The 26,914-nt window shown below is 33.8% G+C and overlaps 2 protein-coding genes and 1 long non-coding RNA gene across 4 annotated transcripts in view; 2 read left to right on the top strand and 1 right to left on the bottom strand.

Annotated features, from left to right (window-relative positions):
- Window positions 1–3,790: 3,790 nt before the first annotated feature.
- On the top strand, window positions 3,791–13,282 carry LOC106051372 (alpha-L-fucosidase-like). The gene is made up of 9 exons (XM_013206548.2): window positions 3,791–4,001; window positions 6,427–6,619; window positions 7,012–7,118; window positions 7,692–7,822; window positions 8,561–8,691; window positions 9,260–9,357; window positions 10,807–10,939; window positions 11,292–11,462; window positions 12,607–13,282. Exons 1-9 carry the CDS (start codon window positions 3,815–3,817, stop codon window positions 12,851–12,853), a joined length of 1,398 nt encoding a protein of 465 aa, XP_013062002.2. The 5' UTR covers window positions 3,791–3,814; the 3' UTR covers window positions 12,854–13,282.
- A 1,102-nt stretch (window positions 13,283–14,384) lies between these two features.
- LOC129923060 (uncharacterized) lies at window positions 14,385–17,138 on the bottom strand. The gene is made up of 2 exons (XR_008774980.1): window positions 16,843–17,138; window positions 14,385–15,146 (listed from the first exon to the last, which is right to left on the bottom strand). It is a non-coding gene; the product is annotated as an uncharacterized LOC129923060 (long non-coding RNA).
- A 1,243-nt stretch (window positions 17,139–18,381) lies between these two features.
- LOC106051373 (LIM and senescent cell antigen-like-containing domain protein 1) overlaps window positions 18,382–26,914 on the top strand; it is a 37,142-nt gene continuing 28,609 nt past the window's right edge. Inside the window, exon 1 of one of the 2 annotated variants that reach the window (XM_056012011.1) lies at window positions 18,382–18,401. In XM_056012011.1, the coding sequence (XP_055867986.1) occupies window positions 18,391–18,401 (11 nt within the window). In that variant the 5' untranslated portion in view covers window positions 18,382–18,390. Of the gene's footprint in view, window positions 18,402–22,972; window positions 23,147–26,914 lie in introns of those variants that run through there. The other variant, XM_056012010.1, reaches the window with a different exon arrangement.

Genomic DNA, 26,914 nt, shown 5'->3' with positions numbered 1-26,914 from the left:
TAAATTTAGAAAGCCTTCAGGACAGAAGACTCAAAAGTAAAGTAGCAATTATACATAAAACACTGAACCACAATCTTCAAATACAAAAACAAAATCTAATAAAATACTCTGAAAGACACAAAGATAAAGGCACATTCCTCATCCCATATGCTAGGACAAATGTGTACAAAAGCTCCTTCTTCCCTAGTGCTATTAGGGCATGGAATGGGTTGCCTGAGCTAGCCAGGAAAACCAGTGACTTGGCAGAATTTAAGTCATTGGTTAATATGCATGACTAAATGCATGACGCGTAGGACGTAATCATCTTCTTTTTTGAAGTAACGTCTGTATTATATAAGATAAGATAAGTGGCGTAGCTAGATATTTGGGGGCCCGGGGAGATTGACCTCTTTGGGGGCCCCTTGCATTTTGACATTCGACATCATGACATTAGATAATGTACTAAATAAATATATAAGCCAACATTCTAACTGGTAAAGAATATCAGTAAAATTAACAAGAAATTATCATTAAGAATCTTTTAATGAATACCATTGTTTATTGGTGAAATAATGCACAAGTGACAAATCTCAATTCATATCGCTTCAAGTCGTGCATTATGTGCACCAAAGGCATCTTTAACATCATCTACATCGATAGTGTCTAGTATTAGTGACTCCACTGACATTGAAGCCATGCTAAGCCTTTTTTGCGTCATTGTGCTCCTGAGATGGTTTTTGATTAACTTAAGCTTTGATAATGAGATCTCTCGCATGACACAGTGGAAGTGGCCTGAGTTAGCAGTATTGCAAGGTTTGAGCACACATCATTGCCATATGAAGCCAGCTTCCTCAATATGTTGATTGGTGATTGTGGCAATGGTTTGTTAATGAAAATTGCTCATGCATCAATGACATTGAACAATCGATTTGCATGCATTTCATCAAACAAGAAAAGTAACACAGTTTTTCATCAGCATGTCAAGAAGAAACGCAAAGGTGCTCATATGGTTTTCCAACCTTTGGAATCTGTCCTTTATATCCATATGAAGTCTATTCAGCACTTTTGTCGCAACACGTTTGAATTGCAGTTCTATTGACAGTCCTACATCAGAACTCATCTCCCCATCAAGTCTTTTATTTCTTCTGGTTATTTTGATTACAGGGAATCCATAGCATTCACTGCCTTATTATGCTTTTTCGATGGATTGGGTGATCAGTTTCGTCCGTTTTTCATCATTTTGCAGAAAGCATGAAAGGGTTTTAATTTCTTTAGCAGCTTCCTCTATGTGCAGTCCTGAATTTTATTGTTTCTTCTGAACTATATTAATTTGGCGCAGGAGATTTGACCAAAATTCCAGATAAGCAAAATATTCATAATTTTCCACTTTATGAGGAAGATTCTGTGCACTGCTTCTAGTGTCCATTCTTTCAGTTGTTGATTCAGAAAATTTCTCCAACAGCTTGATGATTTTGTTGAGATTCAAGGAAACTGCCAACGTAGCTTCTTCTTTAGCGGACCATCTTGTATTACTCTCCTTTTTAAAACTCCAGACTCTATCTTCTTTCAGTTTGGCCCATCTGTTGGGTGAATTGACAAAAAAGTTGAACAATTCATGTACAGTTAAAAAAAAAAAAAGGAGACAATTGCTGGATCTCAGCAGAATGAAGAGCTGCCAGGTTGATAGAGTGATTATCACAGTTCAGAAATGTTGCCTTTGGATTTATGTCTAAGAGACGTTTCTGCAGGCGAAACAGACGGCCACTCATTGTGGCTGCGTCAATATAGGTTTGATCTCTGCACAGATCAAAGTTCAATCCAATGTCTTTAAGAGTTTTAACAACAAGTTCTTCATATTGTTGTTAATCAGGTTTCAAAATTTCAAAGTAACCAATGAATGACTCTTTTATGTCGAAATCATCAACATCCAAGTAACGAACTATTAAGGATACCTGTTCTTGATGAGAAACATCTGTGCTGGAATCAAGCATCAGAGAAAAATAACACACTTGCTTGACTTTCCCAACAATTCATTCCCTAACTTTATTGCCCATCATGTTTATAAACTCATTTTGAATTTCTGATGACCAATAATGTGTCTTCCCATATTCGATCCTATGTAAGTGGTGTTTCGTAACTTCATCAAATTCTGCAAGAAAGTTTAAAGATGCTAGGAAGTTCCCAGAATTGGGTGAATTCAGTTTTTCGTTGTGACCTCGTAAGCTTGAGTTTGTTTTTTGCTTAATAGCTGCTGCTACACGGTACAGAATATCTCTCCAATAGCTGCTGCTACACGGTACAGAATATCTCTCCAATAGCTGCTGCTACACGGTACAGAATATCTCTCCAATAGCTGCTGCTACACGGTACAGAATATCTCTCCAATAGCTGCTGCTACACGGTACAGAATATCTCTCCAATAGCTGCTGCTACACGGTACAGAATATCTCTCCAATAGCTGCTGCTACACGGTACAGAATATCTCTCCAATAGCTGCTGCTACACGGTACAGAATATCTCTCCAATAGCTGCTGCTACACGGTACAGAATATCTCTCCAATAGCTGCTGCTACACGGTACAGAATATCTCTCCAATAGCTGCTGCTACACGGTACAGAATATCTCTCCAATAGCTGCTGCTACACGGTACAGAATATCTCTCCAATAGCTGCTGCTACACGGTACAGAATATCTCTCCAATACTGCTAATTTTTCAAAATTTGCGCATGAAACATATGTGACAGTTCATCTGGTTACGCCTTAAGCTTTTCTTCTTCTAGCTTTCTCTTCAAAAGAGCTTGTCTGTGCCAGTCTGTGGTGGAATCCTTCTTCATGTTCTTTCAGTCTCTCGGGTTTCTTCCATTTGGTGAAACCAACTCCAGGTTTGATTAATGCACCAGATGTCTTTTCTGAAATAAAACATACATCTCAAGTGTGGAGAGAAGAGGAGCCAAGATTGTATATTTCTCTTGTTGGAAGCTTTCTATTGAACCATGATGATGTCTAGCGTCGTGATTTATTTTTGGTAAACTCTACTGAAAAAGATACCGTTCATCTTTGTTTAATATAAGCTACCCTTTAACACAATCTTTGCTCGCAGTTCCTCAGATAAAATTCCAGGCTGGATATATTGGAAGTCTTTGCACTTAATTACAGCTTCTTCCACTTCTGGAGAAAGTGGTTTTGAAAGACCATCACTTGACTCATCATCACTTACTTCAGATGTTTTCTCTGACTGTGGTAAAATGTATTCCCATGGAGTCTCTTCAGCACTACTTTTCGCATCAAGAGACATTTTCACTTCTTCAGCTGCTGTATCTTTGTATGAATCATCTTCGACACGCTCAAGGTCTCTTTTGTTTTCAGTGCTCTTATCAGGTTTCTTCTTAAATGATAAGGATGATGAAATAACCTACCCTAAACTAATACTTCCTGAGAGTAACAGGCCCTAGTCAGCGCTATTCCTTGAAATTGAGAGTAACCCGGCTCAGAAAGTGTTAATAATCTGTGCGGAATACATGCAACAGGATCACTAACTTATATAAGAACGTGAAAAGCAAGATTACATGACAGTGACGTAATATTTAAGTTATTTAAAAACAAATTTCGGACACTCATTTGGGTGCCCCCCTCAAGTGGGGGCCCGGGGTTCTTCAAATTCTCCCCCCACCCTAGCTACGCTACTGGTAGACATGTGATAACACTAAATACTTAATAATAATAATTAACTTAAAAAACGAAAAGACTGATAATCAGGTGGTGTGATTATCGGTAAATCCCAATCTGAAGCCTATATATAGAGACAAGTTTTAGAAAAGTCATGTGATAAAACAAAATGGCGGTTATTAAAACACCGTACATACTAGCCTTAATCGCTTTTGTTTTATCATTTCATTTAGATTTAGCTGCGTCAAGAAATTTTAAATATGAACCAAATTGGGACTCATTAGATTCTCGACCGCTGCCAGATTGGTATGATCAAGGAAAAATTGGAATTTTTATCCACTGGGGAGTATTTTCAGGTTCGTTAGCCTACGCAGCCTAGTAAAAATAGTTTTAAATTTAATAAGTTAAATAAGTAATAAATAAGTTTATACAGTTTATTATAGTTTATAGTTATACTTACTTATACTATTTATAGTATTAGATAATTAGTTATAACAAATTATAATTATAGTAGTTATAACTTAATATATTTATATAGATCTAGCATTAAACATCATGGGAATCAATTTTTTTTTCAAATTTTTAGCTCAGCGAACTAATAATTAATTTTTTTTTCTGTGTGTTGTTTTTTTTCTATTAATATACATGTAAATTAATAGTTAATAAATGAGTACATTATATTTTTAAAATGATGAGCTATTATTGCACAAAAATTCAAGTAAAAAATCTTATAATAACTTCTAAAAAAAATCGCAAGGTTTCTTTTTTATTTTATTGTCCGAAGCAAGAAATTTTTCATTTACAATCTAATTTTTAAAGCATTTAAATTAAGGCATTTTAAAATTATTAATTGCCAGTGCTCTACAAAAAGGTTAAAACTGTTTTTTTATGAAGTTTATGAAACTTATAGTCATTACATTTTAGGAAATATTTTTCTGCGCAGTGCTATTTTCATTTATAATTTATAAGAATTATCTATCTGATGCATATAAATAGCTATTTAAATACATTAGAATTATAATTAAACAAAATAAAACACAATACAGATCTCTGATTTGTTTTATTTGTGATTTTTGAGCGCATATGATGATAAAATCACATATATTTTTATTTTTTGTCGAAGGCTTTTTATATATTAATTAACTTTTTTTCAAAGATTTTATTGCTTGGTCTTATATTTTTTCAATTTATTTTAACAGAATACTGGTTAATGTAAAAGAGTGTGAAGTTTCAACCCCATATCTTTATGACTTTTTATAATACAGTTAATTTAAGTTCAACTGTCAGTTGTTTCGGTCACAGATTTTATTTTTTTTTACAAAGGCTAAAGAAGGCTGATTTTTGGCCACTAAAAATTTAATAACTTCCCTCACAATTAACTCAGCAATATAAAATTGGTATCATTGGAAAGCATTTCTCAAGCTCTATCTAACTAAATAGGTTCCACTGCATTGTGATCATTTTGAAATTTTTATCGAAGTACCTAATCATGCCATGGCTTATTAATGAAATTAATGATGATTTTATAACTATAACTTACTATAATATATACATAATACAAGTCGTAACAAGTATAACTTAGCTACTAGTACTAAATGGGAAGCGTGGTCTTGAGGCTAAGTGGGCTTGAACTTGGCTTGTCTCGGCTACCTAGAAAGGGGCTCGAGGTTCGACACCCGACTCGAGCAGAGTTGCGTTTACTGAGTGCCTAAAGGCAGCACGGAAAACCATCTCCTAGATACCCCCTCCCCCCCACCGGTCCACAAATGAGATTGGACCAAAGCGCTCTGAGCATGCTATAAGCATGAAAGTAGCGTTATATAAAAGCTATAATAATAGTACAACTGACTAGTTTAGGACTAGGTTATTAAAGGTACTAGAGACTCTACGACTACTGAGTTATGCTAAGTAGAGAGATTACTTAGTAAAGTATAATATAAGTAGATTATATTAATCATAATTAGTAATTATAATATAATGAAATGATTTATATAATTCTACTACTACTTACTAACTTAGAATTCTAGTCGAGGTACTCTAGTAACTAGGATACATACACGCATGTCATGTGAGTACAGTGTGGCATTAACTCAAATGCTCAAGTCACAGGACACAGTCAAATGACCCTGAACAATATATTTTACTTGTCCCATGACAGTGAGTCAGACTGAATCTGAGTATACTTAGTCACTGCCTGAGCACTGAGAGGGGTAACTTGATTTGTGAGACAGAATAAGCACTGAGTTGTGAGACAGTTTAGTCTCATGATTTCAAAGTCTGACTGGTTCGCTGAGACCATACTTTTATACTCTTTGTATACTATACTAAGTTTTAACTTAGATCATTTAAGAAAAGCATGTCTTGGGACATCATAGTACACTCATCTTGCAGCTTGGATCAAAGTTTATTATCAAAGATTTTCTCCTCCTGTCTTTCTCTACATTATGTAGCATGCCAGTAGTGGAGGTTTTAATACAGACAGACAGTATATTGAAATACATGCCTTTATTTAGCATGCCAAATTGTGGAGGTCTAAATAAAGACCACAGTATTTTATACACTGGCAGGTGTAAAAAAAAAATATTTTGTTTTTCATCTAAAACCATAAAAATTTAAGGATTCATAAATAGATTTATTTTAATTTATTCCAAAACTTTTTTTTAGATTAGTTTGTCATTTAAGCTTACATCATGTTTGTTAATAATGCTCTATAAATTCAATTATTATTATTAATATTCAACTAGTTTCATGTAATTTGTTTTCTTTCTTCTTACTCAACAGTTCCAAGTTTTAGCAGTGAATGGTTTTGGTATCACTGGCAAGGTCCTCAGAAATGGCCAGCTATTCAAAATTTTATGGCCGCAAACTACCCGCCGGACTGGACTTATGCTGATTTTGCTGAACAATTTGATACTCCTGCAGGACTTTATGACCCTGACCACTGGGCAGATATTTTTAATGCTTCTGGGGCAAGGTATGGCATTTTGTTTTATTTGAAATTTGAACCTGTTGAATAGTTTATGATTACATTTTTTTTAAATTTCGTAATAATAATAATAATCTTTATTATCCGTATTATTCATGCACAGAAAAGAAAGAATGGAATAGTTTGCTAAAAAAAAAAATCTCCTTGCTGAGAGAAATACTTTAAATGAAGTGATATATGTGATAATATATAATATGTAGTATGATATTTGTAGTTACTATTTGGATGAGTGAACTGGTTACTTTTAGTATTCATCTAATGTGTTTTTAACACTTGCGAATTCTGGATGGTAAATATTCTGATACGTTTAAGCCAACATGAACACAGCAAGCTGTAGATTATGTTTTCATGACAAATGTATGTTATGCTTATGTTGCCAGGTATGTTGTTCAAGTCACAAAACACCACGAAGGTTTCACCAGCTGGCCATCTAAACATTCTTTTAATTGGAACTCAATGGATGTTGGACCTAAAAGGGATCTTGTTGGTAATTATATTTGACTAGAGTAACACCTTTAGTAAAATCACTAAATTTAGAAAGCCTTCAGGACAGAAGACTCAAAAGTAAAGTAGCAATCATACATAAAACACTGAACCATAATCTTCAAATACAAAAAAAAATTAATAAAATATTCAGAAAGACACAAAGATAAAGGTGCATTCCTCATCCCAAATGCTAGGACAAATTTGTACAAATGCTCCTTCTTCCCTAGTGCTATTAGAGCATAGAATGGGTTGCCTGAGCTAGCCAGGAAAACCAGTGACTTGGCAGAATTTAAGTAGTTGGTTAATATGCATGACACGTAGGACGTAATCATCTTTTTTGAAGTAACGTCTGTATTATATAAGATAAGATATATATATATATATATATATATATATATATATATATATATATATATATATATATATATATATATATATATATATATATATATATATATATATATATATATATATATATATATTAAATTTTTGTTTCTATAAGTTTGTTTTGAAATATGGCGTCACATAACATTCACACAGTTATATATAAATGTCTTTTTTTTTCCATTAACAGCTGACATTTCCACTGCTGTCCGGAAGTACCCTAATTTGAGGTATGGTGTGTACCACTCATTATTTGAATGGTTCAATCCTCTCTACCTACAGGATGCAGCTAATGAGTACAAGACACAAGAGTTTCCATTTGTAAGAATTCAATTTTAATAAACTAGCTCTTCGTACTCATTGTTAGGGGGGACTGGTGGCTGAGGGATAAGCACTTGGCCATCAAACCTTGGAGGTGCAGATTTTTAATTTAGGATTTGAAAATATGAACTCTAAAGAGTATCTCTATCTGTTTGGGAGTGTAAAAAGCTGTTGTGCTGGCCACATGAAACTATATAAAAAAAAGATAATTTTATTTTGGTATATTCACTTCTATCATCCAAAACTAAAGGGTAATATTGTAAGACATGACAGTGTATAAAAACATGCTTCAATGTACAGTGGATGTAGCTAATTAGACAATGTGTAGGAATGGCTGATTTGGTTGCATGAACTATCACACCACCCCTTGGACACAAGTCAATAAACTGATGATGAAATGAAAAGGTTACTTTGATGCTAACATCTATTCATCGTAGATGACATAGATCTGGCCTCACATCTATTATTGTTTTACATCTTTATGCCATCACCTAAATGTACATTGGAGAGAGGTAGGCAGTGGGCAGGCATCAGTATATCATGTTTGCAGATGTTTGGATTTAGTTGGCATTGGGTCATTACATAAAACTTCACATAGGTCATTACATAAAATTTCTTATAGGTCATTACATAAAATTTCATTCGACTAAATCTTGTTATATTTAATTTGAATCAATAATTAGGTATGAATGTTTGGTTGATTAGTATTTTTCTGATTATGTGAACTGCATTGTACAGACTAAAACTCTGCCTGAGCTTTATGAGCTGGTCAATACTTACAAACCTGATATTGTCTGGTCTGATGGCTGTCCAAGTACTGATGCCTACTGGAACAGTACATACTTTCTTGCTTGGCTTTACAATGAAAGGTACCATTGCTATATATCTTTCTTTGTCTACATTAATTTGATAATTTAACATATAAATAATGCAAATAGATATTTACACCTTAGGAATAAAAGGAAGTTTAATCTTCACCTTATAATTTGTTACCTTCTTTACTTTGTAACTGTCTGTCAATGTTAGGTGTTCAGATAGATAATAAGTCATACAACTTTTAAAAAAAATGGTCATGGTAACATTCACTCTGATGCCCCCTTCTTTCCCAACTGTTCCAGACAAGTTATAGGATTTTAGCACATTGAGAAAGCTAAAAGCATGACTTTGTAAATCTAGATCTATTACAAATTTAATGACAAAACTGATCCAAACTAATTTATACAATTATACTTAATATAAGCCTTTATAAGCTTTGATTTTGTTTTTTAAAAGTATTTTTTGATGTTGTTTTTTTTGTGTGTTCAGAAGAAAATATTAGGCTTATTTTTTTAAAACCAATTTTAACTTTTTTTTAGCTTGCATAAAACCTGAAATAAAAGTAGTTGTGTTCTGGCTGTAATTATATACTTTTGAAAGCTGTTGTTGATTGTTCTTCAGCCCAGTCAAGGATACTGTAGTGACCAATGACAGGTGGGGTGGAAACTGCATATGTAAACATGGAGGTTTCTTGACTTGCTCTGATGGTTACAATCCAGGTTAGTTGAACAGAAACATAACAGTTTTTAGGGTATTGACAGTGAAAATTCCTTTTAGCAATGGTTAGCGTGACATCTCATGCAAAGTTTATTATAAACTCTCTCCTCCATCCCTGTCTACTTTTTAACATTCCTTCTCTTTTCTCTTTCCCTCAATCTAAGAACTGTTAGTCTTATACAGGTGTGGACTGGGTGTCAAAATAGGCCCGGGCATTTTTATACAATCAGGCCCATAAATTGCATATCATATGATGGGCATTCAATTCTAGGCCTACCTATCCTCAAAATCTGTATGTGGTGTTTGAGCACTGATAACTGTACACATCCAGTGAGCTATATATTTTTAAAAAAAAAATATACGCCTTATGTTGATTTTTAATCGCTGAGTGTGTAGGCCATAAAAGGACGAAGCCTACGAGTAGCACCACCTACGGTTGTAGGTTATTACATTATTTCGAAAACATTTTGTTAGATCAAATTAGTATAACAATGTAAAGAGACGGCCACTTTTATAAGAGAATATTATACAACATTTAGGTACCGGCCTACCGGGAATTAGCCCAAATGCCCATATAGCCAGTCTGCCCCTGGTCTTATATATGTAGAGTACCCTTTTAGATCTTGCGATGTAAAGGTCATCTGTTTCTTTGGCAGATGGTTGACGAGTGTGTCATGTGTCCAGCAACCGCCTTTAATTTTTCCAACTTATGTCAGATACCCATTAGAGTTGGGTCAGATCAGGGGCATCCTAAAAATCCTGAAATTCAGAACCACAGTCTCCACTGAGATTCAAATCCAGGAAGCCAATTGCTTTACTGCTCTGCTACCATATCCCCCCCCTCCCCCATTTGTCATAGGATAACAACTTATTTGAAACCCACTGATGCCTCCAGTTTATTATTATTTATAAATGTTTTTCTAGTTATATTGTTATTTGGGTACACTTTGATTAGGACTTGAACCACAGACCTCTTGACTAGGTAAAATTGTCTAGCAGCAACATCTAGGCCCTACACTCACACACACTTAGGTATATGACATGCTGAAAGCCTGCCCACATTCCTCCACCTTCTGTTTCACAATAGGGTCAACACATAATGGACACTGTGACCTCTTCCAAAGACAGGTACCCTACTTATATTGCAACACTCTCATCTAATATACAACATAAATACATTAACATAATATATGGCCTCAGAGGTGGTAGCAATTGCAATTTAACTAAAATATTAATAAGTGGAAATTGAAACGTATGTGACATTGATGGTCAAGTCATATATTGACTTGCTAACTGTGTTAAAGTTTCCATATCTGAGTTACATGGTGTTCTATTCCTTGTCAGAGCTTATGTGTACCTTGTCATACTATTTTTTTACCTTCTTCTTGCTAGAAGAGAAAAATAAAAGTTGTCAGTGTTTTAAAGATCTATCTAATTTTCTTTTTAAACAGGAAAACTAAGCACTCGTAAATTTGAAAATGCGATGAAACTAGACGCGTCATCTTGGGGCTATCGCAGAGACCTGAATTTAAAGTTCACCATATCTATAGAGAAATTGCTTCAGACAGTTGTCAAAACTATCAGGTACCGGTACTTATATTTTTTATTACAATTTTTAAATTATTTATAGTGTCCTTAAAGACATAGTTGAATGTTAAGAGATTGTACTTATAAAAAGAGGCAACACACTTCATTTCAGAAGCTTAAGTTGAATTTTAATTGCATTATCTTCACATTTTTATAGGTCAGGATACCTTTACTACATTTTTTAATGAATTTCTTTTAAAATATTTCTGTTTTTTTTTTCCACAGTATTCTCTGCCCAACCTAAACCTTTTTTTTTTTTTTTTGCTAAAATTGATCATTTTTAGTACCATAGTGTCTTCTCTTGTGATAAATGTTAAATTGAACTGGTTTGATACCTCGTCTCTTTCAGCTGCAATGGCAACATTCTAATTAATGTGGGACCAACAAAAGAAGGAACTATACCACCAATTTTTGAGGAGAGGCTAAGACAGATGGGCTCATGGCTTCAGGTCAATGGAGAGGCGGTCTATTACTCAAGACCTTGGGTGCATCAAAATGACACTCTAACACCTGGAGTGTGGTGAGTTTATCCATGTCTGACTTCCGTTAATAGTTGATATCTGATGTGTGACAAAGTAAAGTACACTACATCCTGAACCATTAATAGTTGATATCTGATGTGTGACAAAGTAAAGTACACTACATCCTGAACCATTAATCTGTGATATCTGATGTGTGACAAAGTAAAGTACACTACATCCTGAACCATTAATAGTTGATAATCTGATGTGTGACAAAGTAAAGTACACTACATCCTGAACCATTAATAGTTGATATCTGATGTATGACAAAGTAAAGTACACTACATCCTGAAACATTAATCGGTTGTATCTGATGTATGACAAAGTAAAGTACACTACATCCTGAAAAATTTAAAATGAAAACCAAACTATTTTGTTCCTTTGTCTTCAATTAGCCAACAAAAACACCATTAAAAACTTGGGTCATGGCGGCTGATGAATTGAGTACTTCATTGTCCAGCTGAAAGTCTTGAATTAAAATCCTAGCCTATCTTAATTAATTTTTTCATTAGGGAATAAAGAACAGTTTCTGTGTTTATCTGTGTATCCAATGCTGCTGCACACACATACTTTCATCCAGTTCTCAATTGTTTAATTGTAATTGAACTTCATTAAGTTTGTTGAAAGAATTTTTTTTTTTCATATTTCAACTAATTTATAAGTTTTGTTGTTATTGCTTTTAGTTCTTTCCCCTTTTGAGGAATCTGAAGCTATAATGTGTAATAGAATTAGATAATAAAAGGACTAGAAAAATTTAGGGTTGAATTTTTGAAAACCAAATTTTATTCATGCATCTTCTAGGAAATTATAATTATAGATCTAAATTTATAATGTTTCCTTTTTTTTTTCATAATCAAATCAGAATCTGCATATCACTTCAAGTTGCTCCAAATAATGCCTACCAATTCCTTCAATTCTGTTGACTATACTCATAAGAAATATCTTATAACATAAGGGGAACTTTCTAGCACATTAGTATTGAACTAAAAGTTAAAACCTCTTCATTTTCCTTTCCAATCCTTCATTTAGAGTAGCGTCTAACTACAAAAAATATTAAATTATATTCACTTAACATCTCATTTGAATGTTTTAGATTAAAATAAATAACATTTGAAATTTTTTCAACCTTTTTTTTTTCTTCAGGTACACACAAAGAAAAGAATTCAATGCAGTTTATGCTTTTGTTTATGACTGGCCTGAAGGAGTACTTAAACTTGGAGCTCCTGTCCCCACCTCGCAAACACAAGTAACACTTCTGGGGTCATACAACCAGGCTTTCACATATACTTATGAGCCAGGACAAAGCTTTAACATTAACATTCCCACTATTCCCTTTAACCAGATGCCGTGCGAGTGGTTATGGGTGTTTAAACTTACAAACTTGGAGTAATGAAATTCAAAGTTGTTTTTTTTTTTAACTTTAGAATTTGTTGTTACAAAGTCTTTCTAAGGAGAAACATTTCATTGAGTCTTTTTTTTACAGAATGTTTCTTTATAATATAATTGCACATAGTGTATAGCTTATGTTTTTTATCATGACTGACAATCTAGTGCATTTAGCGAGTTGCAATCTTTCGATTTGATGTTTGTTTATGTTTGAAATATACGTAAGCAAAATCATTTTCGGCTTTCATTTTGTTATATTCTTTACTTTTTTTTTTGTCAATATATTTAGATGTTCATTAATCAAGGCTTTGACATTTTTAAAAATTATGAAGAGCCAACTTGGCACAAAACTTCAATAACCTAAATTGCCATGAATATCTTTTGGTCTGATTTTCAACAGATTTATGGTTGTCCACTAGTCTCTTTTTTTTTTCTTCAGAATAATAAGGCAATTTTTATTTTTTTTCTTTGAAAATATTTATTAGGGTAATTGTATAATATGTGCTTAAATGTGATAAAGTTGAGAACAGTAATTTAGTCTATATATACTTTAATTCTTATGAATACTGCATGGTGAAAAAGGAAGTTTACACATTTAAGTAAAGTCATTTCTTTGTAAAGTGCAGTCATTTTACATTCCAAAATTGTTTTTTCTATTTTAGGCTTGTTATTTTTTTTCTAGTTTTAACATTTAATTTTTTGTTTCAAAACTTGAGTATTATATGTCTTCAAGAATTACTTTCAAATGTAGTAGGCAACAATGAAGATAATTTTTTTCCCACTTTTTAAGTGTGATTACAACCAAAGCTTCCTTAATGATACTTGCATTTAATTAATATTTTTAGTATGTTTATTACGTTATCCCCTATAAATATGAAGGAATCTTGTATATAATGTATATTATTTTACTTTTTATGTAAATCTGACTTTTGAAAAACATTACTATTACTCAACATTTTCTTTAACAAAAATAAAAATAATGTTTTAAGTCAATACGGATGGCTGCCTGGCCGTGCGGTTTGCGCGCTGGACTGTCGTTCGGATTTATCGACGGTCGAGGGTTCAAACCCTGCCCGCTCCCATCCCCCGTCGTCCTGCGGGAGGTTTGGACTAGGAAGTAAACTATCTTCAACTCTGAAGGAACATCCGAAACATTTTACAAAACAATATTAATAAGTCTTGAATTTATAAATTTAAAAAAATTGCATTCACCAAAATCCTTTTTTTTTTTTTTTAAAGTTTTAGTTTATAATTGCGAAATATGACTTAAAACAGTATTATTATAAACCTTATTTATTTTTTTTTAAGTTGCCATACAAATATTTTAATCATCATTTTATATTACCAAACTTCTGTGATAGACTATTATTTTATCATTTTTTGTTTCCTTAAATTATCCATTTACTTCCTTTTTTGGTTCCTATTTTTATTTTGTATTGCCAACAGTCAGTTCAGTTGTTAAAAGAAAGTAAAATCATATGTATTTCTCTTAGTGAGGAATGTTTTCTGAGTACATTATTTTTCTTATATAATTCTACATCAGTCTACATCCACTATACATATTAATATACACAATGAATATACTCTGTTAACTGCCACAAAACAATATAACATAGCCTACATTACACATATATATTATTGTTCTAATGTTTGTAATTACGTTTACGAATTGTATTTTGTATTTACCTATAGGATATTGAAAAAAAATAAATAAAATGGCATTGTCAACACTGTCTTTGTATGTTTTAATTTGTATGTTTTCTATCTCAATCTCTTAAAAATTTAGTAGCTTTCATATTTGATGCATTTCTCAAAAGTAATTTTTTTTTTATTGCCCCTGGGCCAGTTTTTTTTTTTCAAAATGCATTTCTTGTCAGGCATTCACCAATGATAGTGGGGAAAAAAAAAGAAAAGTTGAACTCAAACCAAACCTTTTTTGGTCAGCTTTTGGTCCACCCTATGATAATTATAGTTATAATAAACTTTTTGGATTCCTGAGTGAATTTTATTTACGCAGAAACTCATCATGTCAAACATTAACTCCCTTGCCAAGGGGAAACAATTCTATTGACAACAAACACAATGTTAACAGCTTTAAAAACTACTACAGAGTTGTAAAGACTTCTCATCAGAAATGAACATTAGTTCATAGTTTGTTCAGTCTAAACCATCCTGCAGGATGGAAGCGAGCAGTGTTAGAACTCGGGGAAAACCTTGACGACAGTTTGAAGAGTGCAACATATGACCAGGCAGTTGATGTTGAAGAATATAGCAAGCACGAAATACCAACTAGGTCACTGGATGTCGAGAAACAAAAAAAAAAAGTAAAAAAAAATAAATCTAAAAAACAACAACAAAGCTTATCTAAGGGAAATAGCTCCAAAGGTTAAACCATATCTCTCAATACTTTAGAAGTTATTTCCCTTATTCCATATCTAACAAAATAATTGACTAATTGGTTAATTTTAAATTCATGTATGTTTTGTTAGGTGCAATAAATAATTGTTTACAGTTTCAATTTAATCCGAGAATGGGTGTGGGAGAAATAATGTGTTGAATATTATAAGGGGACGAAACCCTTCATATTTAGCCGTATCCATGAATACAGGAGGATTTATTTCCTTAGTTGGTATCAAACAAAATAATTAATTACAACTAGTTAATTGACTAATTGTTTTTTTTTTTTTTTAATGTATCGTGCCTTGTCTAGGCTGATGAATAATTGTGCAAAGTCTCAACTTGATCTCAGAATGGATGTGGGAGAAATAACGTGTGCAAACTTGTTGCCAAACACAGTGAGTTGATAATAGTTGATATAACCTTTGTAAAAAAAAAAACACGTGTAGTTAAAATGAAAAGAATTGTCCACACAATCAAAAGGACAGTACAAAATAAAACACAATACCAAGTACACTACAAGAACAAAACAAAAAGTAATACATTATCAATTAATCATCAAGTCTTACAACAAGTGTACATATAAAGAAAGCGTACAAACAGGATTGGGTCAAGTGGTCATCAAATCACTTGAGCAGTGAGCAGCATTGGTGAAAACCATTATCAATGCAGTTTGGACAAGATAAAGATAAATCAAAAGTAGGACATCATGGATATCACTCATATCATACTAATAAGTGTGTCCATTTACAATAAAATTTGGAGACGGAAAGAAATACTTAATTAGACCGCCGGCAGACAACGGGTTTGACTGCACTAGATAAGAAAAATATGTAGGTCGCAAAGGGGTTTGCACTGTCATGTGAAACACTGCACTCATCTTTAATCTGCGGAATCGAAGACATATGTATTACATATTTCACCTAGGATGTGTCTTTTTAGACTAAACATGTTGAGGGCATAGTTTGTAGACGGGCATTAGCATAGAGTGAAAACTTCCATCTCTCACTGTCGGGTGTTAAAACAACACATTTCTTAGGAACATATTTAATTAATTCTAACAACGGGGACTATACTAATTAGCCTATTATCAATATAGCCTAAACCTACAGTACAAGTACTAACTTCCAAAGAGGTTTGTGCCACTGGTACCCCCTCCCGCCCCCCCCCCCGAAAAAAAAAAGAATAGATTTCCTATGAAATATGTTGTTGTTGAAAAATATTACGGCAAAGAGTTAATTTTTTGACCGGTACACAAATTGTAAAATATATGCGAAGATTCATTTTTTTTTTAAATTCTTTGTCCCTGATCTTTTATCCCTCTGCTATCATCCCTAATACAGAATGTTTAGAATGCGGTCTGCACTCCTCACACCCAACTAGTGACGCCACTGTTACAACTTAGAACTCATTATTCATCAAATCAATTGGACAGTCCTAAGAATGACCCATTTACGACTCAAGTGTTTTTTATATTTTTTTTTTTATTTTTTACAAAGCTCACTCTATCTGTCTAATAAAAAGTTTAAACAGTTTTTTTTCTCCCACTTCCCATTCTTAGATCAAGTTGAAACTTTGCCTAATTATTCACTGTACCTGACAAAGCATGAAGCACACAAAAAATAGCCAATTGCAGGTAATTAATTATTTTGAGTGATATCATAATAAGGGGAATAAATGCTACTTAATGTGAGATAATGATGTAATTATGGATTTAATCCCCTTATTACGTTTTGTCACGTTCTCTCTCTCACTTCCTATTCTTGGATCAAGTTAAAATTCTGCATAATTATTCATAGTCGATTGCAATACACGAATCAATCTCAAAATTAATCAATTAGTTAATCAACTAGTATTAATTATTTATTTTGTTTTATATAACAGAAAGAGAGCTTAACCATCTTGAGATAACTGGCAGTAATTAGCGGTTCTTTCCGTTAGATAAGTTTTTTTTTAAATTATTTTTTTTTACAAAGTATCCATTTTCTTTTGTTGTTGTTTTTTTTTTTTTGTTTTTTGCTTGTGTCATAGCTTCTACAAGAATCTAGTATGTATGTTGCAAGAAACTAATTATTATTTCAGTTGCTCCGATCAGCTTGCAAATTCACCGAAATTGGTGGGAAAAACTTGGACACGGATCTCGAAAATAGCTCTAACAATTTTCCTAGAAATTTGCTAGTGTGCTTAGGAAGGAAAGCGTGCAAAAAGAAAAATATCTGGCTCATCAAACATTAAAGAGTTAAATAAATAAATAGACTCTATAGGCATATCATTAGAATGTTATATAGTCCTACTCAGAGTCTGAGTAGATTTATAGGCCTACATTCGCTTAACCAGAAATTTTGTTTTCGTGGGGAGGGGAAATAGGGGCAGGGTAAATTAAAAAAAAAATCAATCATTCATTGGATATTAAGAGTAAAATAATCACTCGTACGAAACATGATCAGCTTCATAAAGGGAGGACAAGTCTATTAAAACATCAACAATACACTTTTTATTGTTACTTGTCTTTTGACCCCATGTAGAATTTACAAGCTGAGTAAAGAAAATGTACCAATTATTTTTATTTCATTCGACGACCAAAAGTAGCCGTTACTACAGTTGCACCTATTTAGAACTCTATGGCAATTTTGAAATCGGATTTTCGTAAGCACTTTTAATATTTGACATATCAACGTAACAGACGGACATACATACTACAAAAACAAAATCATCTTTACGCAACGGGTGACTTAGAAATACTTCGAATTCAATAATTCATCCTTCTATGACATTTAATTTCGAATATAAAATCGAAAAATAGATAGTTATACCGGTAAACGCTAGATTTCTATTTTAAATAAATCAATCTAGTTTTACCACAGTCCCATTAGTTTAAACCAGGTGGATAGTACTAGTTTCTTCTAAGAGTTAATAATGAGCGGGGCGCTGTTCGCACGCGAAGAATGTGAGTCAAAGACTCACACTGACCTACTTGTGAGTTCCATTCGTCTAAAATCGGATCACCTTTGACCTTTTAAAAAATTCTACTTCTGAGATTGCCAAATTTGTAAACCGGAAATACTTTGAAATGAGTAACAAAACTTCCGGCATTAATGGCCGATTTCGATTTTCTATAACAAATTAATAACTGTCCTTCGATATATGACGGGAAGGTAAGTTATGAGAATAGTTAGTCTAGATCTAGATTCTAGATCTAATTCTCGACCCACCCTGATTCTAGATCTCTAGATCTAGGCGAGGGTCGAGCCTAATCTCTAGTAATAAGTAATAGATCCACTCTTGTCTCACTGATTCTGACTCAACTGACTGTCACTGTCACTCTCTTCACGACTGACAGTGACTCTCAGTCAGTCAGTGAGTGACACGACTTCAGCCCTCACTGCCCTCAGTGAGAGTCAGTTGAGTGACTGTCTCAGTCTCAGTCAGAGTTACTGAGTCGGCTTAAGTCCCTTGAGAATCTGCTAGTGACTAGTCAGACAGTGAGCGTGAGAAAGTGAGTGACTGAGAATGAGTGAGCTGAGAGTTTGAGTTGAGACAGTAACTAATAGACAGAATACACAGTAACACACTACTAACACTAGTAGACACTACACTAGTGACAAGAACTAGAGTAGAGTAGTAGATCTAGACTGAGTTCATAGACTTTTTAAAAACTAGTCTGTAGCCACTGTAACTAGTGTAACTGAGTGTCTGAGTAGGCCTACTAACTAGACATAATGAATTAGTAATTATTAGTAACTCAGTTACTAACTGTGTAGCCTACTGTAGGTAGGCCTAGATGCCCTAGTCCTAGTGCCCCTAGATTGCCCTAGATCTAGAATAGTAGTTTCAGTAGATCTAAAAATACCTTTAAAGATTCTTACCATCACATCATCTATTACTATTACTATACATAACACTAACAGTGATAACACACTAATTAGTAATTAGAGTTGTCTATGACTAATTAAATTATTTAAATACAGTGACTAGACTCTACTGACCTAGCCTAGAGTGCTAGACTAGATTCTGACTAGTCACTAAGTGAATGAGTTGAGTGAGTATTACTAGTCTAGTACTAAGTCACTAGTCTAGACTCTAGATCTATTAGATATTATTCTATACTAATTACATATATATATATATATATATATATATATATATATATATAATATAGATCTAGATCTCTAGAGTAATCTAGATTCTAGACCTCTACTATCTCTCTACTGACTCTACTCTAGATTCCAGAGATCAAGAAATCTAGATTCTACTTTTTATAGTCTACATAATGTTCTGAGTCTGGATCAGGCTAAAGCTATACTAACACTTTCACTACACTACTTTCACTCTCAGTATTCTCAGTCTAAATCCTAGGACTAGATCTAGATAAATAGGTGAAGATCTAGATTCAAGTAATTTCAAGATCTAAATCTAGATCAAAAGTAAAAGCTCATGTTCATCATATTCATAGTGGTACATTCAACTTTGAGATAGGCAATGGGTTGAAGGAAATTGGAAGGGTGGATCTTTAAAAGAAAGGAATCACTCAGTAAATTAAGTAAATACAACCAGTTTTATAGCTGCCTAGTGGTATTTGTGCTAAGCTGACATAATCTAGCCAATCTGGGACTTCTAGGGCTAGATTTTCATTATATATATATATAGTAAACTAAGATCTATTATCTAGATCATGTCTATGGTCTAGAATGTTTAATAATTGGGTTATGTAAACCATATAGAGAGAGGGGCTGCGTTGGCTGAGTGGTTAAGCGCTTGGCTTCTGAATCTTTGGTCATGGGTTCATAAATCTCAGTAAAGACTGGGATTTTGAATTTCAGGATTTTAAGGGCGCCTCTGAGTCCACCCAATCTGACATTAGTTGGGGAAATTAAGGGCGGTCGGTTGTTGTGCTGGCAACATGGCACCCTGCTTGTTAACCATTGGCCAAAGAAACAGATGACCTTAACATCATCTGCTCTATAGCTCACAAGGTCTGAAAAGGTAACTCTACTATTATTTTCACTTTTTATATAGAGTGACTCTATATAGTAGTTCAGGATCAAGACTCTATACAGTGACATGTCTAACAAAAGTAGACTAGATTCTAGATCAGTCTAGTTCTAGATTCTGTGTCTATATAGAATAGTATCTAGATTAGATCTATCAATCTTTTTGATCTAGCTCTATTTAGATTTATTACTAATTACATGCACTGTTTTATGAATGTCTTATTTTCTTTCTTGATATTTTCCTTAGCTTAGATGTTTGATTCGTTTTTAGTAGTGTAAGCAACAGGCTGTCAATATGTTTTTTTTTTCTCATTGCCCTCTCACCATCATCACATGTCATTCATTATGTTTGGATGTTTAGAGATAATAATCTTTCTGAAACAACATCTGAAACATATTAATAATCATAATTAATTGCCATTCAAAACTATGCATATATTTAAATTACAAGAAAATAAAAAGATGAGAGCTTTTCTAACTATTGCTGTATCGATGTATTTTTACAGCATGATCATTATGCTGTCCTGTCATTCTACCTCAGATAAGAAATGATTGTATGTTTAGCAACATGGTTTAGTAAAGGTTCTTAAAATTTCTTAATTCAGTTCTTAGATGTTTGTAGAATTTAGTCTGTTTGGTCCCTAATTAGTCAAATAATTGCATCTGATGTGTCTTTTTAAAACCTTTTTGCTTGATAGACTGATGAAAAACTTCATAATCTATGACATGGACACAACTCACATGGTCAATTTTATTAATCCTATTCTTCTTAATACATGGAAGAATTTAAAATTAAAAAAAATGTATAAAAAAAATAATAAAGGATTGTAATATAATTAAAATAATTAAATGACAATTCAATTTAAAACACCTAATTGTTATTTCTTGAACTGTTCTGTATTGCCTACTTGTCAGAGCAGTAGCTAATTAAAGGGACATAAATTCTTTTAATACTGTTAATACAAATTCTTAGTTGCTTCCCTTTATAGCTAAAACTTTTTTTTTTTAAATAGCTAAATATGTTGTTTGTTTTTTTTTTTAAGCCTGTAGGTAAATGAAAAGCTTCAAACTTTTAGAAATCTAGTTAAATTACATCTTTAAAATTGACAGGCTATAATTCAAAAGTGGGGAAAAGGGGCTATTTATTTGATTTTATCGTTTTTGTATATATGAACGAATTAGTAGTGGTTATGAGTGAATGAATGAATGAGTGGTCAGGACCAAGAATTTTATATTAAATATATGTATATATGTTTATTCTCATGAATAATTATTGATTCAGATCTGCATTGCAATGGTGGAACCTTTTCATTCTTTAAAAAAAAAAATAAAAAAAAAATTGTAATAATTTATTATATGAAAATGGTTTATCACTGCATGCATAGAAGTTGTTTATGAATTAGAAAAAAATAAACTGCAGGAATTGATTATATCCAGTGTGTATACCATATGACCAGCATTTATACATGGGATTTAGTATACAGAGTAGCTGTTAATAAGGCCAGATTTTTCCCACTCAGCTTGTATGCTTGATGCCATTATATGTATTGTTCTTAATGAGTTTTATTTCAACTTCCCTATAAAGCTCTATTCTAATGCTAGATCTAGATTCTAAAGAAAGATGCTTAAATTTAAATTAGCTAATTAAATTTGTTAAAAATGTGTACTCACTGCGTTGAATGTTGTGTCTTTAGTTGGACAAAAATTTTTTTTTTCTAGATAACATTCTTCCACTATCCATAGGACTTGGACATTTTTTTTTCATTGGCCCATTTGAAGTCTTCTCTTCCTCCTCTTGCATCCGGTGTCTCTGTGGTTGTTGGTTTCCTTGTGGCTGTCATCTACTGTAAAACTCATTTGACATGATGCACTTTTATTTGAAAGTTGAATTGAGATTGTTATTCCAAAGCAACTTTTTGGCTTCAAGACTGAATTAGTTTGATTTTGATTTTCACCCTTTTTTTTAAATGTGTGCTTTCTTTTTTTACAATAATTGGATATATTTCAGTCAATTTAAATAGTTTCTTAACATTTAAACATTACAACCAAAAATTATGGGGCATTTCGTTTGACTGGTTAGGATCTAGATACCTGGCAGTTTGTCCTGTAAGTTCTAGTAGAGACCTTTTACTCTGGATTTAAAAAAGAGAAACAGTAAAGTTCCCCATTTTCAGACCTTGTGATCTATATGGCAGATGATTTAAATGTCATCCGTTTCTGTGGCCCACGGTTAACGAGGGTGTCATGTGGCCAGCCCAATGACCAACCGCCTTTACTTTCCTCCAACTAATGTCAGGTATCCAGTAGAGCTGGGCAGACTCAGGGGCGCCCTAAAGATCCTAAAATTAAATTCCCAGGATTCGAACCCAGGAGCCCACTCCAACGCTCACCATGCTAATATCTAATACTGGGGAGACTGTCGTGCTTGCTACATGACATCCACTATAAGTATTGGACTGAGACTAGCTTTAATCTTCAACTACGTTAGTGCCTTTGTTTTTTTTTTAAAGGGAAGCTACTCTTTTGCATAATCGCAGAATGAGCCAGACGTCAATATTTAATCTTTCTTTGGAGCTCTTACCGTTTCTCATCGCCTTCTTTGAATGTTGTGTATTTAAATTGAAAGTTAATCTTATGTAATTAAATCAGCTTGTAAAATAAAGTACTTACAGTAAGACAGACTGAGCTACTTTACAAAATACTGATTTCAAGTGGAACGAGGCTAAACGTGAGCATCTCTCGCCTAATAGTTCGGAGTCTCGTTTTTAAAGCAGCAATAGTTAATCCCGTTGATTTCATGTTGGAAGGTCTTGTGGTTGTTTGGCGAACCAGAATTCAGCACAAACAGAAATGAAGTCAGGTGACGATGCCGTTTCAGACAATTCTAGCGTTGTCGTGTATTGTGACAGGTAGGACTCGTCAATAGTACCAGTAGATAGATAGGTAGATCGATAAAAATACTTCTCCTTACTACAAATACTTGACACGAGATATACTCGAGTTGAAACTATCTGACTCTACTTCCTATCTGGGATAGGCTCGTTGGTAGATTGTAATGTTTTAAAAGGCATTTCTTTCAAACATGACAAATTAGCAGTACCGCTATCTTCAAAATGTTAACTCTTTCTCTCCTAACCGACGATACCAACGTTGATTCCACCAGAATGTGATAAATAATTACGGGGAGAAAGAGTTAACAAACAAACAAAAACAACAACAACCAAAACGAACCCCAAGTTGACTAAAATCACAATATCCCCTAGTCACGCCTAGTGTGACATCAGCCTAAGGGTGAGGAACAACTGACATCCTGAATACAGGCCTACCTGGGGAATGTTGTTGTTACCCGTCAGATCTGCCACATCATTCTAAAATTCATCAATGGATAATTAAAACAACAACAAAGGTTGGGGAGAAGCTCTATTGAATTATATTTCCCTGAAAACGAATTTCGATCTCTTCAGAGAATTGTTTAATTCAATATTCAAGTATACAAAATGGTTGCTATGCGTATATTTCAACGGTCAAAATCAGCCAAGTGTTGTTTTTTTGAAATAAATAGGTCAAGGCAACAAGCACACAACATTCACTAAGAGCAGGGCCGGCTTTGGGTAATTAGAAGCCCTAGGCGAAGTGAATTTGGTGGGGGCCCAAATGAAATAGAAAACTTGAAGTTAAACAGCGAAGAAATAAAATGACGCAATTCATTGAAAACCAGGTATACTCCAACATTAACACTGGGCACAAGCTTTGCTAGTTCTTCTCTAACAAATAATTTTCTTTTTGCGTCCTGTGCGAGGGCCGGGGACACGACAATTCGTTCACTGACATTTCGTTCACCGACAAATCGTTCACGACTTTTCGTTCACGCGACTATTCGTTCACCAGACATTTCGTTCACCCAACAATTCGTTCACGCGACTAATCGTTCACTAACAATTCGTTCACAGACAAATTGTTCACAGACAAATCGTTCACTGGATATTTCCAAAAACAAAAAAAATGCTAGAGATCGGGCCTGATCCGAAATTCTTTGTAAACTTGTGTTTGTTTGTTGTTAATATTTTGTTAACGAGGACAGTATGTGATAAAAAATTATACAGAAAAGAAAAAAGAGATCTTACAAGCAAGCTGAAACATTTAAATGGGACCTCACTTTATTATAGGTAACATGTTTACTTTCAATATGTAGGCCTTCTTTTACACTCATGTAGTCTTGTTCGACCTACCCGTATTTGCTTATCTTCTTAATAGCGGTCCAGATGTTTAATTAACATACCCATTTTATTGATATCTTATTAACAAAAACAAATTTTATCTTATATAATACAGACGTTTCTTCAAAAAAGAAGATGATTACGTCCTACGCGTCATGCATTCTGCCAAGTCACTGGTCTTCCTGTCTAGCTCAGACACACTAGTATTTTTTACACAATCCTTTCAGTGTTTTTACGAGAGATAATTTAGATTTTTAACAATGGTACTAGATTTGGTACAATATATGGTTTCACTGTTTAACTCTGAACGTCACATACTAGATACAGATCTAAGGTTAATACTTATCAATTAAGACATCTAAGAAAAAAAAACTAATTACATATAGAACACTAGGAAAATATTTTGGTTCCCTATCAAAAAATTATAATTTATCGCAATACAACAAAATAAAATTGTTTCAATAAATTTGTTATTGAAGTCCAAGCAATCAAATTAGTCTACCAATGGGTGGTCACATATAGAAACAAGTTAACTAAAATAAAAATAAAACAAAACTTCTTTTAAACTTGATGGAAATTACTATACTCGTGTCTAGTAGATTATATTTTCAATGTTAACAGATTGAACATGTGTATAGGCAATGTCCAATAAAGTTGTATGACTTCCAGAGGAGCCAGTCTGTCTAGCACTCCACTAGGTGTTAACTAGAGTATCCAGATGAATGGGTAGATTCCCGGTAGATGAAAAAAAAAAAGAGGGGGGTGTAAAGGTATATTAAAGGTGAAAGTAAAAATGTTACCTATAGTAAAGTGAGGGCCCGTTTACATTTTTCAGCTAGCTTGTAAGATCTCTTTTTTATATTTTTTTAAAATATATTTTAAGTATAATTTGTATCACATACTGTCCTCATTAACAAAATATTAACAACAACAACAACAACGAAATTAAATAAACTCGGAATTGACCTGATCTCTAGAATTTTTTTGCATTTGCAAATAATGTTTTAATGTAAATAAATTTAACACGCGACGAAAATATATAAAATTAACAATATGTTACTATCCAGTGAACGATTTGTCTGTGAACAAGTTGTCCGTGCCGTGAACGAATAGTCGCGTGAACGATTTGTCGCGTGAACGATTAGTCGTGAACCAACTGTCGGTGAACAAGTTGTCGGTGAACAAGTTGTCTGTGAGCGAATAGTCCGTGAGCGAATAGTCGCGTGAACGAATTGTCGGGTGAACGAAATGTCTGGTGAACGAATAGTCGCGTGAACGAAAAGTCGTGAACGATTTGTCGGTGAACGAAATGTCAGTGAACGAATTGTCGTGGAACCGCGAGGGCCTACTCACAACCCCTCCCAACCAATCAGAGGCGACTGCCTAGTTTGCCTCTGCCTAAGACCGGCCCTGCTAAGAGATAAAGAAAGATCTCGTGAATGTAATTGATTATGTCTTGGAAAACGTGTGATGGTAAGGATGTGAATGGATTTGTTGTCTCTTTACAGTAGTACTTTTTATGCGCAAATCAAGGAGGTCTTTTTTTTTTTCTTTCTTCCACATTTTGACTAAGTCTTTTTTTCAAACGGCTATGACAGTTCTTCTCTACCTTGTCCATCACTTCTTGATATGCTGCTCTACCGTGTGATCGAAACCGTTCAGGCATGTTGATTCTTTTCGTGTTGAGTTCTCGACAATGTTAATGAGCTGCATGCGCGGATTGGGGACTTCAAACATCGTACCACGATCTACCATCTACCGAGATTATCCATTGTCGTCTGCTTGCAATTTGAAAAGGGAGGCAGGTAGTGAGTCGACTACATTAAGTATAACAGACTAACGTGTGCCCAGCTGAAGATTAATAGTATTTAGGTATGTGTGTCGGTTTATGGTGTATTGCTATTGTCTCTAATGCTGAATAACAGTGTTACGGTGATACCAAACTATGACCCGCGGACCACATCCGGCCCGTGACATTGTGCTTTCCGTCCCCTAGAAACTTCTGTCATCTAAGCCTACTGAAGCGGCAGAGGCTCGGTTCCATAAGATTCGACGATTTTGATTATTATTATTTTTTTTTTTTTTTTTTTGCGTTGTTTGAACGTGTGTCGAAAATTCTCTCTTTCCCCCCCCCCCAAAAAAAAAAATGCCCTGTCCGATTAGGTTTGGACATCACTGCTTTATAATCTGTAGGTCTATTGCTTCTACAACGAGTAATGTAAAAATAAAATAAATGTTTCTCTGACAAGACATTCCAACGGGCTAGGTTAGGGTTAGGTTGGTAGGTGTGTCTCCCTGATACCGTGGAGATTCTTGATCTGGAACTAGTCACACTCAAACTCTCTTGGGTATACATTGAATAACTACACACACACACATTTCGCCTATAAAATAATAATGCTTTGAATACATCAATCCACAGTGAAAGTGCTGAAATAAAATACTGGTATACAACTGGCC

This window comes from Biomphalaria glabrata, chromosome 15 (genome assembly GCF_947242115.1).
Source record: "Biomphalaria glabrata chromosome 15, xgBioGlab47.1, whole genome shotgun sequence".
NCBI lineage: Eukaryota > Metazoa > Mollusca > Gastropoda > Planorbidae > Biomphalaria > Biomphalaria glabrata.
The sequence above is the reverse complement of the archived record's forward strand: the minus strand, read 5'-3'. Positions and strand labels throughout refer to the sequence as shown.

Excerpts from the sequence above, each read along its gene's own strand:
- LOC106051372 (XM_013206548.2), top strand. The coding sequence starts at position 3,815 with ATGGCGGTTATTAAAACACCGTACATACTAGCCTTAATCGCTTTTGTT. Across the intron at positions 4,002-6,426 it reads CCACTGGGGAGTATTTTCAG|TTCCAAGTTTTAGCAGTGAA; the intron begins GTTCGTTAGCCT and ends CTTACTCAACAG. Across the intron at positions 6,620-7,011 it reads TTTAATGCTTCTGGGGCAAG|GTATGTTGTTCAAGTCACAA; the intron begins GTATGGCATTTT and ends TTATGTTGCCAG.